Source organism: Pipistrellus hanaki (genome assembly GCF_964339955.1).
Source record: "Pipistrellus hanaki genome assembly, chromosome: 17".
Classification (NCBI taxonomy): domain Eukaryota; kingdom Metazoa; phylum Chordata; class Mammalia; order Chiroptera; family Vespertilionidae; genus Pipistrellus; species Pipistrellus hanaki.
In genome coordinates this window covers 14142316-14161596 of record NC_140519.1, presented here as the reverse complement: position 1 = coordinate 14161596, position 19281 = coordinate 14142316, and the positions used below count along the sequence as shown (strand labels likewise).

Sequence of the window (19281 nt, the reverse complement as noted above, 5' to 3'; positions counted from 1 at the left end):
CGCTTGCATGTAACTCCTCTACGGCAATGCACACTCCATCCGCCTGGCCCACAGCTCCCTTCTTGGTCCTCGGCCCTGGGGCTCCTGGTCTTCCTGAACACTCCCCTGTGCGCCTATCTCTGCAGGCCTGGGCTCTGCCGGCCCCTCCTCCCTGCCTGGCAGCCTGCGAGCAGCCCCATGGCTCTCCGTAAACCGTGCAGAAGAGCCGCTCCCATGTGCTCTCATTCTCAGGGACCGCAGGCCACGGCTACCCATCAGTCAGTGTCTGAAAGCCACTGTTTACATGCTGATGTGTGCCTCTGTGAAGGAAGGGCGCATGTGACTGCTACCCAATACGCCTCCTCTGCCAGTTTACGAGGCCACACAATCAAGGAGAAGCCCAAGGGCGGTTCTGGCTCAGGATCCCAGGGGTCAGTGAGCCAGTGGGCCAGGGGACCAGGGGTCAGTGGGCCAGGGGGCCAGGGGGCCAGGGGTCAGTGGGCCAGGGGGCCAGTGGGCCAGGAGGCCAGGGGGCCAGGGGTCAGTGGGCCAGGGGGCCAGTGGGCCAGGGGTCAGCGGGCCAGTGGGCCAGTGGGCCAGGGGGCCAGGGCTGGGAGCCTGACAGGGCGGGAGATCTGCTTCCCAGAAGGCCCAGCCACACCCTGAGGCCATGGGCCTCACTCAGCTCTGTGTGTGCAGGAGGCCTCCGTTCCTGGCCACGTGGGCCTCTCCGCCAGGCTCTTCCCAGCGCGGCAGTTAAAGCTCTCGGAGAAGGTGACTGTCTGTCAGCCCCCCAACTGCAGCCTGCATCCCAGGGCTTCCCCAGTGGGGCTGTAGATCTGACTCCACAGCCAGACTTGGGGAGAAAAATGACTCCAGGGAAGGAGCAGCAGGTTGGGAGAGCAAACAAAGAGCTCCTGTGCCTGCGGCAGGGAAGGGGAGGAGAGCAAAGGTGAAGCTCCATCCCCCCCAACGAACCCATCGGAACGGCCACCTTCCTCCCCAGTCCCCAGCGCCAGCAGCAACGGACACAGCGGCAACTGAGAAACATCGATCAGAACCTCAAACCTCAGGGAAGGAGGGGTTCGGTGGGAGAAAGGGAAAGAGATCAACCAACGGACTCTGTACGTGCAATGAGCCTAATCAATGGACACAGACCGCAGGGGTGGGGCACACACTGGGGATGGGAGGGTAATAGGGGAATAAGTGGACATATAAAAAATAGTAATCAGCCGAAACCGGTTTGGCTCAATGGATAGAGCGTCGGCTTGGGGACTGAAGGGTCCCGGGTTCGATTCCGGTCAAGGGCATGTACCTTGGTTGCGGGCACATCCCCAGTGGGGGGTGTGCAAGAGGCGGCTGATCGATGACTCTCTTCTAACTCTCTATCTCTCTCCCTTCCTCTCTGTACAAAATCAATAAAATATATTTTTGAAATAAATAATAATCATAATCATAATAAAAATTAAAAATTAAAAAATGAATTGAGAGATAACCAGGGGGGAAAAAAGACACAGCGACATGGGCACAGGGACACACACACTGTGACACACACACACTAATACCAAGCGCAGCAGCAACAGTCCCAGACCAGCACGAAGCATCTGCCTTTGTCACCTCCCTTACCCCTCACCACAAACCTGAGAGAGGAACCATGAGCCCTGAGCCCCAGGCCTGTTTCCTGGGGCCCTGAAGGGCCTCCACGCTTTACAGGGTACCTGGGTGCGGCTTCCTTCTCCCCTGTGACCCCGCTCCCTCCCTCCCTCCCTCTCGCCCTGCAGGGGACACTGACATTCTGCTCTGTCCTGGCCTGAGCGCTTCCTCTTAAGAATCTATGGTCCCAGCACCTACCACCAAACCTCTTTAAAAGAAGCCATTAAAGCCGAAACCGGTTTGGCTCAGTGGATAGAGCATTGGCCTGAAGACTAAAAGGTCCCGGATTCGATTCCGGTCAAGGGCATGTACCTTGGTTGCGGGCACATCCCCAGTAGGGGGTGTGCAGGAGGCAGCTGATCGATGATTCTCTCTCATCGATGTTTCTAACTCTCTATCCCTCTCTCTTCCTCTCTGTAAAAAATCAATAAAATATATATATTTTTTAAAAGAAACCATTAAAAAAAAATGTAGACCTCTTTTCCTTATTTTAACTTTTAGCATTTATTTTTTTTAATCGGACCTCTTTGAATCCCCTGCTCGGGGCTTTCCTGCTGCCACAGCTGCCTAATATAGACTCCCCGACCCTTCAGACAGCCGCCTGTCCAGTGTGCCTCACCAGCTAATCCCCAAAAATGCGGCCCACGTCAGCCACCCGTTTTAACATATTATTTCACAGCACATGTGCCTGCTTCACTTATATGTGCTACAGCTTCCCGTCAAGATGGGTTTCCTCTCCCCCAGGGACTTATAATTGACTGTCAGGGAGAAAGGTAATAGCTATACCGAGCTCCTACATAGGTTTTCATTAGTAAATTATTGAATAATGAATTAAGGAATATATAAGGCAATGATTATAAATACTAGCTCACAAAATTATAAAGGGGGTATAATCAAAAGAATTTTATTTACAAAGAAAAAGAAAAAGACTAGCAGAAACCGGTTTGGCTCAGTGGATAGAGCGTCGGCCTGAGGACTGAAAGATCCAGGGTTTGATTCTCGTCAAGGGCATGTACCCTGGGTTGCAGGCACACCCCCTAATGGGGGTGTGCAAGAGGCAGCTGATCCATGTTTCTCTCTCATCGATGTTTCTAGCTCTCTATCCCTCTCTCTCCCTCTCTGTAAAAAATCAATAAAATATATTTAATGAAAGAAAAAGACAGCAGTGGACACATATAAGCAATTCACAAAAGACAAAAGCAAAAGAACCAATATATGCAAATCATAGGAATTCAAATTACAGGAACACTTTTTGTCAGACAAACTGGCCAACATTGAAAATACGTCAAGGATGTAAGGAAACAGGCATTCTAATAAACTTTTTAATAAATGAAATTTTTGTATTTTTAGTATTTATACATTAAATATCTTTAAAATCTACATACCCCTTTGACTAGTATTTCTATTTCTAATACTTAATTACAAGAAAATAAGGGACCGAGGAATATAGATTTTTTTTTTTTTAAAACTCGCTATGGCACTAATTAGAATATACAATCTGTCCAACAATAAGGGTTTGACTAAATAAATTTTAGTACCTCCAAACCAAGATTATGAACTCACTTCAAAATATTAGGTGCTGCATACACATATTTTTAAAGCAACATATATTCACACAAAAACATACCTGAGTAGAAAAATATCTAGAAGTATACACCCCAAAATATTAGCAGTGATAATCTCTGTAAAAGAATAGTGGAATTATTTGTGATTTTTTTTTTCTCTTTGCTTATTTGTACCACTTAACTTTTCTACATGAAATGCACATGGATAACAACACACACTCCACACAAAAGTCAAACTGAGAAGCACAAATTTAAAGGAAAAGTATCATTATTCTAACAGAACACGATCATTCCCAAATGCCTAATAAGAATGTCAGGCAGGGTTAATATATAAAAAAAAAAAAAAAAGTCAAATAACTTAGTATTCAATAGCCTAGATTCTAATTACTACCAGAAACACACTCGGGAGAATTTGTTAGTACTGTTCAGGCATTTTAAGACAACAAAAGGACCTCCCAAATAAAAACTGAGTCCTAATCCTAAAATATTATATATATATACATATATATATATGTGTGTGTGTGTATATATATATATATATGTATATATACACTATTGAATTTTTTACAGAGAGGAAGGGAAAGGAATAGAGAGCCAGAAACATCGATGGGAGAGAAATATCAATCAGCTGCCTCCTGCACACCCCCCAATTGGGATGTGCCCGCAACCGAGGTACATGCCCTTGACCAGAATCGAACCTGGGACCCCTCAATCCACAGGCCGACGCTCTATCCGCTGAGCCAAACCGGTCAGGGCAATAAAATATACTTTTTTTTACAAAAACCTCCACTGCTCCACTGCCTTTTGTCACATTTATCTCCAGAACCCTCCTCGGCAGGGAGCGCAGTCACCGTGGAAATGAGCAAACGTAAAATCACTCCGAGTCTGGCTGAAGAGAGAGCCTTCTCTACGTCTGCCACCCAAACTAGGGTGACCCTTCCCTTCAGGCTCCAACATTTTGGGGGACAACGCTCAGTCGATAACCAGAGAGGCTCGGGAAGAGAGCCCCCCACACACGTCCATCACAAGCAAAGCGCCCACGCCCGCGGGCACGGGGCCCGCTGCGGCCATGCAGATGGTCGCCTAGAACCGCTCCACACGCCTGACTCAGCGTGACCACAGCACGGACAGTCAGGGACTCACCTACGAACTAGACTTTGCAGCGATGTTGACTGGCACAACAGGACCAATCCCATCTGTGTGCAGTAGAACATAAAACAAATTATTCTAACCGGACCCCCATCATTCAGGGCAGGTGACCATGCGGTCGGTCAGAGGCCACTACGTCCCACGGACAGCAGGGCTGCCGGCCACGTCTCAAAAGCTCCGTGAACGCCTCCAGCAGGGAGCCGTGGCCCCACGCGCGGTGCTGCTCTGAAATGCCTCTACAGTCTAGGGGTGTCGAACTCAATCAGAGAAGGGGCCAAAATCTAAAATCCAGCCTAAATCGCGGGCCGAATGGTTTACTGAACAGTCATAAACTGACAATGTCATAAACTGGCAGCGGAGTGCAGTGATGACAGCGCGGTGCGGGCCACATTGCAAGGCCTGGCGGGCTGGATTTGGCCCGCGGGCCGTGTGTTTGACACATGTGCACCGTTATCAGCGATGTCTGTGATGAAAGCAGCATTTACTGCACGGGAAAATCTCCGAACGCCAGGAGGAAATAGAACAGCAGCTCTGCAGAAGCGAGGGGTTTTACCTCATGGCATTTGGGTAAAGCAAGTGTCAGCGGGCCCCAGAACAGACAATGCCATCACGTGGTTACCGGTACAAGGACCGCAGAGACCCTCGCTCTCATGACAACCCTGGCACCGTTCACCCCCTCATTCAGCAAACAGGTGAAAACGAAGCCCGACGAGAACTACGAGGACCTGAGATACAAGAGGGAAGCAAGCCAAGGTCACTGCCTCCGGGGAGCATTTGGCTTGCAGGATGTATAGTAAACAGACATTAAACAATTAATGACATCATTAAATGTCAAGGAAATGTCAGGATGCCATTCAATAGCAGGGCAGGCAGGGTGCCACGCGCGCCTTGAGCAAACGCCAGGCCTGTTGGACTGGCCGAGAGGGGGGGGACTGGGGGGCGGGCAGAGGTGCTCTGGCGGGGTCCCCGGGCGGGAATGGCCCTGCCCCTCGAAGGCACTGAGCCAGCCTGGCAGAACGGAGAACAGTTAGACGGCTTTTTGGGCCCGGGCTAACCCTGAGCTGTATGAAGACACCCACGCTAAGAGATCAGGCTGGTGACCGCTATGTGACACTGGCGCTCAGAGGACAGGTCTAGACCAGGAGTAGACGTGGGGGTCATCAGAGTCGGCGGGTGGTGAACGAGAACCGGACGTGCCCTGGGCAAGGGAAGCTGGTGGGGTGGAGGGAGGGAGGGAGGGAGCGGGGGAGAGAGACTTGCATTGCTTCCTCACATCACATACAAAAAATTACTTCTTGCAATTGAATTTTGCCATCTAGCCCAGCCAGTGTGGCTCAGTGGTTGAGCATCGACCTACAAACCATGAGGTCACGGTTCGATTCCCGGTGAGGGCGCGTGCCCAGGTTGCGGGCTTTGACTCCCAGTGTGGGGCATGCAGGAGGCGGCCCATCAACGATTCTCATCATTGATGTTTCTCTCTCTCCCCCTCTCCCTTCTTCTCTGAAATCAATAAAAATATTTTTAAAAGAAAACAAATGGTTGCCATCTAAACTTTCTTGATTTGCAAGTGTGGAATAAAAAATAAATTAATTAATTAAATTAAATAAAACAAAGTGCTTTCTAATACTACCGTTCCAACATGATGCCCGATTTGCTCAGAAAGGATAAGATTAAGGGTATAGCCGGGACAGGTTTGGCTCAATGGACAGAGCGTCGGCTTGGGGACTGAAAGGTCCCGGGTTCGATTCCGGTCAAGGGCATGTACCTTGGTTGCGGGCGCATCCCCAGTGAGGGGTGTGCAAGAGGCAGCTGATCGATGACTCTCTCTCATCGATGTTTCTCTCTCTCCCTTCCTCTCTGTATAAAATCAATAAAATATATTGGGGGGAAAAAAAAGATTAAGGGTATAAAGCTCTTGGAGAAATGCCGACACCCAAGGAAGCTATTTCCCTCGGTGAGTTTGAGGCACGCTACGCTGTCATTCCCTTAGCAGAGCACTCCCTCCTCGCCTCTTCCAGTGCCCGAGAAAGGAACCTTTTTTAACACACCGATATGAGGACTCCCTCGCAAGATGTGCCACTAGAAGCGCCCGCAGTCCGCAGAACTGCCGCCGACCGGAGACGGACCACAGGGTGAGCGTTCTGAACACGCCAGCACGTCCTCAAAGAGCAGCGGACCTGGCGAGCCCGCTGGGCCGAGCGCTCCTCAGAGCTCCCCCCTCGGATTGCGGCTGTGATCCTCCCACAGAACAGAGCGCGGGGACTGCTCTGCGAAGCGGCGGCCAGGTTAGGGTTACAGGAAAGCCGGGGAAGTGCGTGCCCCGGGGGGCAGCCCAAGCACCCCAGGAGTATGACGGGCCTCGACCCATACTCACCTGGTTGATCTGAAGCATGTTAAAGCAACGTGGACCCAGCTGCGGGATCCCTCACGGCTCCAAAACCTGCAAAAGGGAAACAGAGAAATAAAGGTGAGCTTGGCAGGCGATTTCAGGGATGAGCCCTTGTCACACACACACCCCTGGTCAAAACCAGGAATAAAATGCAGAGTTTTCTAGGATGGTGGCCTCTGGCGGCACATGGCCACCGAGCACTGGAAATGCGGTTTAATGCAGCCAAGAGAGCAAAGTTTTACTTTTCTTTAAGAGTCACTGAAATGTTGCCAAAACCGGTGTGGCTCAGTCAGACCGAAGGGTCCCGGGTTCAATTCCGGTCAAGAGCATGTACCTTGGTTGCGGGCACATCCCCAATAGGGAGTGTGCAAGAGGCAGCTGGTCGATGTTTTCTCTCTCATCAATGTTTCTAGCTCTCTATCCCTCTCCCTTCCTCTCTGAAAAAAATCAATAAAATATATATATTTTTTTTAATTAAAAAAAAAAATAAGAGTCACTGAAATGTGCATAAGCGCATGTGGCTAGCGGCTACCATCCTGGGCAGTGCCAATCTAGGCTGAACAAAGTGCGTCCCCCCACACACACACCCTGGTTCTAGAGTCCTAAGACAAGTCCAGCAAAAGTGAAACTTAAAATGACCTAAAAGTTTTTACTTATTTAATATGTACTCCCCCATCTCTAACGTATAGTCAGATTAATGTTTAATATCCTCTCCCCTGGCTCCAATAAGGTGTTAAGAGGCCTTGTTCCCGTCCCCTGTAAGATAAATTCAAGCCTAAAGAGGCAACGCACAAGTCTTCTATTAGGCGGTACAGGGAGTGCACAGTCAGGTTACCTACCTGGAGACTTTTGTGTGTGGTTTTATCATCAGCATTAGAAAAACAGCATGCACATTAAAATTTCACATAAATGGACTTACAGAGATCAAAGGGGAGGGGAAGAGGGGGGGACATCTGTAAGAGTGTCAACAATAAAAAAAATTTCTGCCCTAACTGGTTTGGCTCCGTGGATAGAGCATCGGCCTGCAGACTCAAGGATCCCAGGTTCGATTCCGGTCAAGGGCATGTACCTTGGTTGTGGGCACTTCCCCAGTAGGGAATGTGCAGGAGGCAGCTGATCGATATTTCTCTCTCATCGATGTTTCTAACTCTCTATCCCTCTCCCTTCCTCTCTGTAAAAAAAAAATCAATAAGCTATATATTTTTTAAACTTTTTCCTCATAAGATTTTCAAAAGGAAAATCACCGATCCTGACACAACCCAGTGTTACATTCCAATTTGTTTCCTTCTGGATCTGACCTCACCATTTCTTTTCATGTGGCAAATTTCTTGTACACTGAACTTTAAAATATAGGTACCAAAGAAGGGCAACGACACCAAACTTATAAACAAATAAATAATGGGATCTTGTAATGGTAATTTTACATTAAAAAATATTAATTATGGCCGGGCCAATGTTGCTCAGTGGTTGAGCACTGACCTATGAACCAGGAGGTCACGGTTTGATTCCCATTCAGGGCATATTCCTGGGTTGCAGGCTCGATCCCAGTGTGGGGCAAGCAGGAGGCAGCCAATCAATGATTCTCTCTCGTCACTGATGTTTCTATTCCTCCCTTTCCTTTCCTCTCTAAAATCAATAAAAATATATTTTTAAAAAGATAAATTATGTACACAGCCCCCCAAAAAAATTATCTAAAAAGCAGTAACAATTTGGATATACAACCAAGTTGTATAATTTAAACTGCTGTATAAATTATTATGCTGTAAAATTTTAATATTGAACTTTCCCTCAGAAGCAAAGGTTCTTGAGAAACAAACATACGCACAGATACATCATATACACATACATATGTCTATTATAAATGTGTGTGTACGTTTGCCTATCATTTTTTCAAAATGACACACTGGGGTCCATTCTAAATGACGGTGGAGGTTTTTAATATATTCCTTACAGTGGTGACCTCGGCATTTTATATCTTACAAGAGAATCATATGTTACAGAAACAGCCCAAGGTCTGAGCAGCAGTGAATGTGAGATTGGGTCTAAGCTCTTCAAGCAGTACCTTCTGAGCCTTGGTAAATTACTAACCACTTTGTGTATCTTTGGGTTCTTTTGCTTTCATATCTTTTTTTTAATCTTTTTTAAAATATATTTTATTGATTTTTTTATAGAGAGGGAGGATAGAGAGTTAGAAACATGGATGAGAAACATCGATCAGCTGCCTCCTGCACACCTCCCACTGGGGATGTGCCCACAACCAAGGTACATGCCCTTGACCAGAATCGAACCTGGGACCCCCTCAATCCACAGGCCGATGCTCTATCCACTGAGCCAAACCGGTTTCGGCTTTTTTTTTAAATCTTTACAAAACAAACTAAAGTCCTTATAGGTGGCAACCTCTAACAACTGGACAACAGCAGCTAAATAAAACGCCCTGTAGGTGTCACCTGCCCTGGGTCTCTCACCTGTCTGCTCAGAAGGGAGCCAGCTCCCAGTGCCAGCTGCCCTGTGGAGAGGCCCACCGGTCAAAGGTCTGAGGGAGGCCACCAGCCCAAAAGAAACTGAGGCCTTCCGCCCAGGTCCTCCTGGGAACTGAATCCTGCCAAGAGCTGCAGGAACCAGCCTAGAAGCAAATCTTCCCCCAGGCGAGCTTCCAGCTGAGACTACAGCCCCAATGACAGCTTATCTGTACCTCATAAGAGACCTGGGCCACAGGCACCCAGATAAGCTGCACCCAGATTCCTGAGGTAATAAATGTTTTAAGCCCTTCGTTTGTGGCGTAGTATGTAATGCAACAATAAATAAAACAGTTTGGTTCAACTCTAAAATTCTATAACCGTATGGTGCGTCAGGTATTGACCAACATATTTAAGTAGGCCAAAAAAGAATTAATTCCCTGAGCAAACAAGTACCATTACAAAATTTAAAAATTGTAAATTATAAAATTTAAACATGTATATATTTTTTTATATATATATTTTATTGATTTCTTACAGAGAGGAAGGGAGAGAGATAGAGAGCCAGAAACGTCGATGAGAGAGAAACATCAACCAGCTGCCTCTTGCACACCCCCTACCGGGGATATGCCCGCAACCAATGTACATGCCCTTGACCGGAATCGAACCTGGGACCCTTCAGTCCGCAGACCAATGCTCTACCACTGAGCCAAACCGGTTTCGGCTAAACATGTATATTTTATTCAAAAAATGAAATCGTTAGAATGTGTAGCATTACTCAAATGATATTAAAATATACTAGCTATAACTAAAAATACAGACCCATCTGATTTTCTTTTTCTTTTTTAAGTTTCTCATTTTAACCATTTTTTAAAATATATTTTATTGATTTTTACAGAGAGGAAGGGAGAGGGATAGAGAGTTAAAAACATCGATGAGAGAAAAACATCAATGAGAGAAAAACATCAATCAGCTGCTTCCTGCACACCTCCCACTAGGGATATGTCCGCAACCAAGGTACATGCCCTTGACTGGAATCAAACCTGGGACTCTTCAGTCCACAGGCCGATGCTCTATCCACTGAGCCAAACCGGTTAGGACTTCATTTTGTAATTGGGAACAATTCATTTGGAAGTTAAAATGTAAATGAACTACCAAAAGTATCCCAGTGATTTCACGTGCCTTACTTTCTAGAATGTAACATTATTTGGTAAGCACTCACCCCAGATGAGAAATCCCATTTTGTTTTTATTTGATGTAAATCTCTATAGCTTACAAATGCTATCTTTAGAGCTGTATGTGATTCTTCAGTATTAGAATCTGGTATCACTGGCGGCTGATTCCGAGCAGTAGGCACAGTAAGATACAGGGGTACATTTTTTTTAAAAATTTTCTAATATAAAAAGGTAGTTTTATAAAGAAAAAAATGAAAGCATCACCTAGCTGGCTGGGCTCAGTGGACAGAGCGCTGGCCCTCGGACTGAAGGGTTGCAGGCTCGATTCCTGGCCCTGGTTGGGGCATGTGTGGGAGGTAGTCAATCAATGTGTTTCTGTGTTTCTTCTCTGTGTCTCTCCCCTCCCTTCTACTCTCTCTAGAAATCAATGGAAAAATATCCTCAGATGAGAATTTTTTTAAAAAGTCCATCTGGGTGGTTCAGCATCCACCCAGGAACCAAGAGGTCAGTGGTTCGGAGTCTCAGCCTGGGCACAAGTCCAGGTTGCAGGTTTGCGGGTGGATCCCTGGTGTGGGGCGTGTGGGAGGCAGCCAATCAATGATGCTCCTCTCTCTCATTGATGTTTCTATCCCTCTATCTCTCTCTCTTCACTCTCTAAAAATAAATAAAAACAATTTTTTAAAAAGCACCTATTTGCTTAAAATGGACCTGGCAACTTTAAATATTCTGCAATCCTTTCTTCACAATAATAATAACAAGATCTGTATGCATTAAAACATGAAACTAATATCCATCACAGCACCTGAGAGGTAATTGGGTGACGCTCAGAACCTATTCTTTTTCATCAACAAATTCTATTAAATTTATACCAATATAAAAATTTGTGATTCACAACTACCCCATGGACAATTCAAAATGCCCACTGGGGCACATCTTTAACAGTTCACTTCTTCCTGAAAGACATGCCTGGTCTAGTGTCCTATATTTAAAAGAATTTGATAAAATATCAAGACGGTGCATTCCAACTACAGCTAAAGAAACCGATCCCCATTCCTCAAAAATACCCTACGGGGTCCCCAGTCGGGCACATTACAACAGGCGATTTCCAGTTCCGATCCCGGCTACTAAATGCAAGGAGGTGGCTCCGTGGAGAGGGCACTGCTCATGTGGGAGACTCGCTGCCCATGAGGACGTCCAAGTCCTGCATGTCTCTGAAATTCACTGCTGATAAAACCCACTGCTTTTGGCCGAGGACAGTTTGACTCAGTGGATAGAGCATCGGCCTGCGGACTGAAAGGTCCCAGGTTCGATTCCAGTCAAGAGCATGTACCTTGGTTGCGGGCACATCCCCCGTAGGGGGTGTGCAAGAGGCAGCTGATCGATGATTCTCTCTCATCGATGTTTCTAACTCTCTATCCCTCTCCCTTCCTCTCTGTAAAAAATCAATAAAATATATTTTAAAAACAAACAAACAAAAAAACACTGCTTTTGATACCAATTACCTTTGGCTCATCTGGTAAACTGAAAGGCGGGCTTAAATCTATAAAATCCTCAACAGTTAAATACTGCTTTATGAAACAGCAATATTAATCTCCCTATACATTTTTATATCATCATCCATTCCACAATCCTCCCTTAAATGCCTTTGTTGGACAACTTGAAAAGCAAAAGCATGTCCCATCTCCATTCGTAAGACTCCAAACTACTATAAATCTAAATATCAACTCCAAGCTCCTTAGTCTAAAAAAGTCATGGAATCCTTAAACAGTGTTTTAAAAACCTTTTTCATTTTCATTTCTCTTTAAAAGTAAGCATCCCAGAAAAACTGCTTTATGTTTTTAAAAAATGACAAGTTGCCCTTGCTGGTTTGGCTCAATAGCTAGAGCATCAGCCTGTGGACTGAAGGGTCCCAGGTTCAATTCCGGCCAAGGGCACATGCCTGGGTTTTGGGCTCAGTCCCCAGTAAGGGACGTGCAGGAGGCAGCCAATCAATGATTCTCATCACTGATGTTTCCATCTCTCTCCCTCTCCAATGAAATATATTTTTTAAATGACTCGTATGAATTTTAATGTATCCTAAGAATCTATGAAAGATTCTATGTGTATAGATATCTCACTCCATGAACTTCTCCCATAAAAATAAATAAAAACACCACCAGCCAAGAAGAAAAGGAAACTTTTATCAGACTCCAATTTTAAATGCTAGGGGCCATATTTTGCCATTTTTTAAAATATTTTTTTATTGATTTCAGAGAGAAAAGGAGAGGGAGCAATAGATAGAAACATTAACGATGAGCCGAAACCGGTTTAGCTCAATGGTAGAGCGCTGGTCTTCGGACTGAAAGGTCCCAGGTTCGATTCCGGTCAAGGGCATGTACCTTGGTTTCGCGCACATCCCCCGTAGGGGGTGTGCAAGAGGCAGCTGGTTGATGTTTCTCTCTCATCGACGTTTCTAGCTCTCTATCTCTCTCCCTTCCTCTCTGTAAAAAATCAATAAAATATATTTTTTTAAAAAAGAAAGAAACATTAATGATGAGAAACAATGATAAAAACATCAATTGATCGGCTGCCTCCTGCAGGCCCCCTACTGGGGATGTGTGGGCTCCAGCACAAAGCCCTGGGCATGTGCTCTGATCAGGTTCCCATGACCCCCTGGTTCATAGTTCCACCCTTGACCACTGAGCACACCAGCTGGGCTATTTTGCCATTTTTACATTAACTCAATCTTCATCAACTTGGATGTAGGTAATATCCCCATCTTTCCAGAAGTTAGGTTTCTTTCCCATAGTCCAGTGTTTCCCAAACTTTTGACATATGTGTACCCCTTCTATAATTTTCGTAACGCCGAGTACCCCTCGTACTCATGAGAACGTAGAATTAGGCGCAGCTAAGCACGGTGCAGTGCATATCCCCACCGAACTCCGGTGCAACGCGTTACCCCCACCAAACTCTTCCCGTACCCCTGGGGGTACGCGTACCGCACTTTGGGAAACACTGCTAGTCCATTGCTAGGATTAAAACCCAGTATGGCCGAAACCAGTTTGGCTTGGTGGATAGAGCATCAGCCTGAGGACTGAAGGGTCCCAGGTTCGATTGCAGTCAAGGGCATGTACCTTGGTTGCAGGCACATCCCCAATGGGAGGTGTGCAGGAGGCAGCTGATTGATGTTTCTCATCAATGTTTCTTATCCCTCTCCTTTCCTCTCTGTAAATATCAATAACTATATATATATATATATATATATATATATATTTTTTAATAAAACCCAATATGGTCTGGTTCAAAGTCCTCTTCCCTTCATTATACATTTAATTATAAACAAAGACCAAACTTAAAGTTTTTCCTGTCACAAAGGGCATGGGCTCTAGGACAACAGCATGTCAAGGCTCCTCTATAGAATTTTGGTGATTTATTCAAAATAAAATAATTATACATAAAGTATAATTATTATGGATTCAAGACACTCATCTACTATTTTCTTTAGAACTAAGAGGAAAAAATATACCTATGTGATTTGATCGTACTGTGCATCTCTCTATTCAGTCTATTATCAACCAGTCCCATTTTACAATACCTAGATTTTTCCCTCTTTCTGACCTGTGCACATAAATAATCAGATACCCAGCACAAAAGGAGACAGAGTAATAGGAGTAAAGAGACTCACTACAAAACAGAACAAAACATATTGGCCAATTATTACATCTTCCAGCACCTGGTCCTAAAACCAGAAAACCATTCAACCTCATTTTGTGTTGCTTACGTACTAAAAGGTGTGACGATCATTTTAGATACTTTTGAAATCCTTATCTTTGCTGAAAACCAGACCAAGCCATTCCTTCCTAGAATTCCATTCCTAGTAAGCTAAGTAAGCTAAAATAGGCAAGTTTGTATGGTTTTCCATGCTGTGTATTTAGGAATAAAGAGCCATGATGTATGACACTTATTACCCTCATGGTCCAGGAAAAAGACTGTGTGTGTGTGTGTGTGTGTGTGTGTGTGTGCACGCGCGCGCGCAATATAAGGATAAATGGTAAAGCAGTAACAAGTGCATCTGAGTAAAGGTTACATAAGTGTTCTTTGTACTATGCTTGCTACTTTTCTGCAAGCTTGAAATTATTTCCAAGCAAAAAGTTAAAACTTAAAAATTACATGGCATTCTATCTGAAGTTAACCATACATATTTAGATTATACAGCAACATTTTTACAAATACAAAGCAAGAGATTTTAAGGAAAAATAATCATTTCTGAGAAAACGTGCACCATATCCTACCAACTAATGTTCTTTTAGGGAAAAATTTCAAAGGACACTGCCATGTAACAAAACGTGGCCTTGGGGACTTGAGTTGAAACCCTAGCAGGGGAGAGAGAGAGAAAAAAAAAAAATACACACCCCACAGTTTGGCCTAAGTGCTTCAAAAATGTAACTCAGGCCTGCTGTAAAATGCAGCAAATCTACAATTCCAGTGACATGTGATCTCTCTAGTTTGCAGAAAATACAGACACACTGAAAACTGAAAGACTTGTCGGATAACAATCGAGATGTGGAATGTTTTGGTTTTTGGTGGTTTTATTAAAGGTGCCTCCCCCACCCCACCCCACCCCACCCCCACCCCCTCGCAGCTCAGTTAAAGTGTATCTGAACCATCTTAAGAGCAAGGGCAGAGGAGAACTCTCCTCCAGGAGAAATGTTGCAATCTTTTCCCCCACGAGGCTACTAGCATCCTGCCTGCCCATCACGATTTCGATTTCAAGTGTTTACCAGGGTTTCCTAAGACGTAGGGGGATGCACCAGAAGAGAAGTCAAATATTGTGCTTGGCAAAAGTGCACCAAAATCCTGAGAGCAAACATTCCAAAGGAAGGTTTTTCAGCTCCCAGGGAAATACCTTTACAGGATCATCTTCTCCTTTCCGCAGGAACCACCCACTTTAAAACCCTCTCCGAATGGAATGGTCCTTCCCTACTCCAGCAGTTCTTAGCCTTTTGGGGGCGATGGGGACGTCGGGGGGCTTTCCAAACAGGGATTAATCACAAATGCAAAACCCTGCACACATTTGCAGGACTTCCAGGGCCCCAGGCCACCCCCCACCCCCACCCCCTCGCTGAGAACCGCAGCTCCGCGGCTCGCCCACCCGCAGCCTCTGCAGAGCCCCCGGCCCGGCCCGGCCCCGCGCTCCTGGGCGGCGCGGCGGCGCTGCCCACACGCGGAGGACTCGGTAACTGATCTTTGTCTCTTCGCCCAACTCCCTTCGCCCGGCAAGGTCACTCGCTGCCAAGTAACTGCCCCTTCAGGCCGGGCCCGCATCGCGGCGGGCGCAACTTGCCCGTCACGGGGTCTATTCTGCGCCCTCGGCCCCACCTCCCTCCCCGCTCCGGAGGGTGACGTCTGCCCCGCCGCCGGCCCATTTCACAGACCCGGCTCCCCGCCCGGGCGCCCCGGGCCGCCTCCCCCGGCGCCCCGCGCCCAGGCCGGCTCCCCAGACCCTCCCTCCCTCCCCTCCCCGCCATCTGATCTCCCCTCCCCTCCCTCTTCTTCCCTCCCCTCCCCGCCGCCCCGCTTCCCGCCGATCGCACCCGGCCCCACCGCCCCACCTTCCAGCGCCCTCCGTGCGGCTCCAGCCCCCACGACCCCCGCCCCCGCGCCCCAGCCTCCTCCCGGCTCCTCCCCTCCCGACACCTGTGTCGTCCCAGCTCCTGCACGCACCCCCCATTCATTCGCCCCCTCCGCGGCCCCCCGGCCCCCGGCTCCCCAGCCTCCTCCCCTCCCTCCCCTCCCCCTCCCCCTCCCGCCCGAGGAGCCCGAGAGGCGCGCGGGGCCCGGGAGGCCGCGGAGGGGCCGGTGCCCGGGGCTGCCCGGCGCCCTCGGTCTCCCCCTCCGCCCGCGGGGCGGAAGCCGGGGCCTCCGGGGCGCCCCCCGGCCGGGCATTTACCTTGTGGCCGGGGACGCTGGGCGGGCGGCTCCCACATTGGCAAACCCTCCAAAGGACTGACCCCGCTCGGCCGCCGCCGCCGCCGGCTCCCAGCCCGCGGGCTCCCCGCCCCCGCCTCCGCCCGCCTCCCCGGCGCTCCGCCCGCCCGCCCGCCGCGCCCTCCCGGGCCCGCGCCGCGCGCCCCCGCCCGCGCGCTCCCGCCTCCCGCCCGCCGCCCGGCGCGGCCATTGTTCGGGCGCCGCTCCCGCCCCCTGGCGGCCGGCCCGGCCCCGCGGCGGCGGCCTCCCGGGTGCGGCGGTGCGGCGCCCGCAGGCCGGGACCGTCCCCGGGGCCGTGGGCGGGAGGGCGCGCCAGGGCTGGGAGCGCACCGCGTCCGCAGCCTCCGGGTCCCCGGCTCGCCGCCCCCACCCACCCCGCCCCGAGCCCGCGCCGCACTGGGTGGGCCTAGGGCAGCCGCCTCCCGGGCCCGGGGGACCCCCGGCTCCCTCTGGGCGGCGGGCGGCGCCCCGATCCCCCGCGCGTACCTGCCCCGGGCTCGCCGGCCGCCGCGCTCCGCGCCGCCGGGGGCGCGCGCCCATCCCGCGTGCGCTTCGGCCGCCGCTGCGCGCCGCTGTGGGTGCGCGGCTAGCGGATCCCGCACCTTCCAGGCTCGGGGGGGGGGGGGCGGGGAGGAGTGTAGGGGGACGGGGAGGGGGTAGTGCCACTGTCTTGTCCAGAAAACACCAATGATGAGTAATCACCTGTTCTCCAAGATCAGCAACGTGGCCACACATCCTCCTCGGCCAAAAAAAAAAAAACACAAAAAAACGTACTTGGTCACATGAGAAAGAAGTCCTTGGGACCGAAAATGAGGACCATTTTACCACAGTGCCCTAGATCCTAGATTGTGGAGGCAAGAGTGCCAGGAAACTCAAATTACGTTCTGGTTCGCCCTGGTTTTGATGTGGGTTTCTGGTGCCCAGATAACCCCAGTTCAGCCACACAAAAAAAAAAAAAAAAAAAAAAAAGAAAGAAAGAAAAAAAGTCCACACTTCGTTTAGTAAATGGCACCGAGAATAATCTGACAGTAAAGTCCAAAAATATAAATACCCCATGTTTTCCAAACGTCTCCATTGGCATTTTTATTCCCAGCATTCCTTCCCAATACCAGTTCCCCTGAGGTGCCTCCCAGGCCTGTGATTTGAGCCATCCCCGAAAACCAATGGGTGTCTTATCTACAACTGGAGGCCCAGCGGCCTGTGGTTCAAAGCAAGAGCACAGAAGCAGATAACCAGGCCTGTTACTCACCCAGTGAGTCAGTTATTCTTTTGTTCCGCAGATTACATATAACATGTGTGTAAATGTGACACTACATGCAAAGCCCTCTATGCAGGGCCTGGCATGTGGTGGGTCTGTGCTGAGCCAGGAGCTACCAATAGGTCTCCTCCTGGAGCTTTCCCATGCTCCTTCCCCTCTGCACCTCTGCAGTCCCTCACTTCCCATGTGGCAATGTGGCACCCTCCCAGTATCTGCACCAGTCCTTCATCAGTGACCCTGGGCTGGGGCCGGGAGTTGCTGGAACCCCTTGTTCCTCACAGGGGACCCCTGCAGCCGAGATACCCAGTCTCAATGTGCTTTCTTCTTTTACTTCTCTAATTGTAGGCCTTCCATTCAGCCACCTTTCAGGCGGTTCTGAATGATGGTTGTTCTGTATTTTAGTTGTAATTTTGATGTGGTTGCGGGAGGCGGGGAGTCCCACCGTGTACCTACACTGCCGTCCTGGTTCTCAAGAACATTGTTTTTAAGCTTGAATCAGCACCTTCAGTTGCTCAAGATATATAGCCTCAGCGCATGGGATCACCTGAGTGGCATGGCAATCTGCACATAAATCGAGGATCTCAAGATTTTACTTTAAAACCAAGTATTTGCATAGGAATTGAAAATAATGGACAAATAAAGAAGAGTGGTCCTATTGGCAGCTGATGAAAACAGAGCCACTAATTTATCCATGAATCATATATATATAATGAGAGAGAATCACTGATAAGCGAGCTCCTGTACATCCACACTGGGGATGGAGGATAGAGCCTGCAACCTGAGCATGTGCCCTGACCTGGAATCGAATAGTGACCTCCCAGTTCATAGGTCAACAGGTCAACGCTCAATCACTGAGCCAAGCCACTCGGACTCCATGCATTTTTAATAGAAGTCAAATATTCAACCATCAGAAAAAAAAAAAAAATAGTGTTTTCAACTTTGTGGTCAGTTTAAGCAATTTGAATGGGACAGATTCCAGAGTCACAAACCATAATTTCTCCTTTAGCTATGCCCTCTGTCTTATTACATCCCTTCCTTGGTATCTATTTTCCTGTAAAATTCATTTAGCCCCCAGTCCCCACCAAATAATTTGCTCTCCTTTATATGCTTATATTTGAACATATATTTATCACTACACCGTATTTGTTTCTTCTAGTATGCCTTCAGCTCTTTGAAGGCAAGAACAATGGCTTCCTCGTGTTTGCTTCTGCGGCATCGAGCACAGTGTCTATATGCTCATTAACAATTGTGGTTGAATAAATGGATTAGTGAATTTGACAAACATTTATTGAGTACAGCTGGGAAGGGAAATTTTTTCCTCCACCCTTCTTTTAGCTGGTCTAATAGTTAAAATGACATGGGACAGATGAAGAGGAGAAAAAGCAATTTAATTATTAAGGGAGCCCCTTGAAAACATGAGACCCAAGGCAAGGCTGGCCGTTGAGGTTGACACGCCATCCTGAGTTAAGGAATGGGATCAGGGCCTGGAGCTTCAAAGGGGAGAGAGTATTTCCCAGGACAGTAGGAAGCGCAGACGTTCGGCATTTCCACATCTGCCCTGCCATACAGGTAAGGCGTTCAGATCAAAGTTATCTCTGGGAATAGCTGTCTTCTGGAACAGGCCCTCCATCTAAATGCTTGCAGTAGTTAAGGCAGATTGGAGAGTCTTTCTTGAGTCTGCTGAGTCTTG

At 48.2% G+C, this 19281-nt stretch overlaps 1 protein-coding gene across 5 annotated transcripts in view; it reads right to left on the bottom strand.

Moving 5' to 3' along the window:
* Positions 1–16944, bottom strand: part of STAU2 (staufen double-stranded RNA binding protein 2) — a 222254-nt gene extending 205310 nt beyond the window's left edge. The window contains exons 1-3 of one of the 5 annotated variants that reach the window (XM_084865006.1): positions 16296–16394; positions 6721–6786; positions 3260–3314 (exon numbers count right to left, since the gene is read on the bottom strand). Coding sequence is in view for 2 of the 5 variants with exons in the window: in XM_084865009.1 (XP_084721135.1) it covers positions 6721–6738 (18 nt within the window). In the remaining 3 variants the exon portion in view is untranslated. Of the gene's footprint in view, positions 1–3259; positions 3315–4340; positions 4389–6720; positions 6787–16295; positions 16411–16819 lie in introns of those variants that run through there. The other 4 variants (XM_084865009.1, XM_084865008.1, XM_084865005.1 and 1 more) reach the window with 4 other exon arrangements.
* Between the last annotated feature and the right edge of the window lie 2337 nt (positions 16945–19281).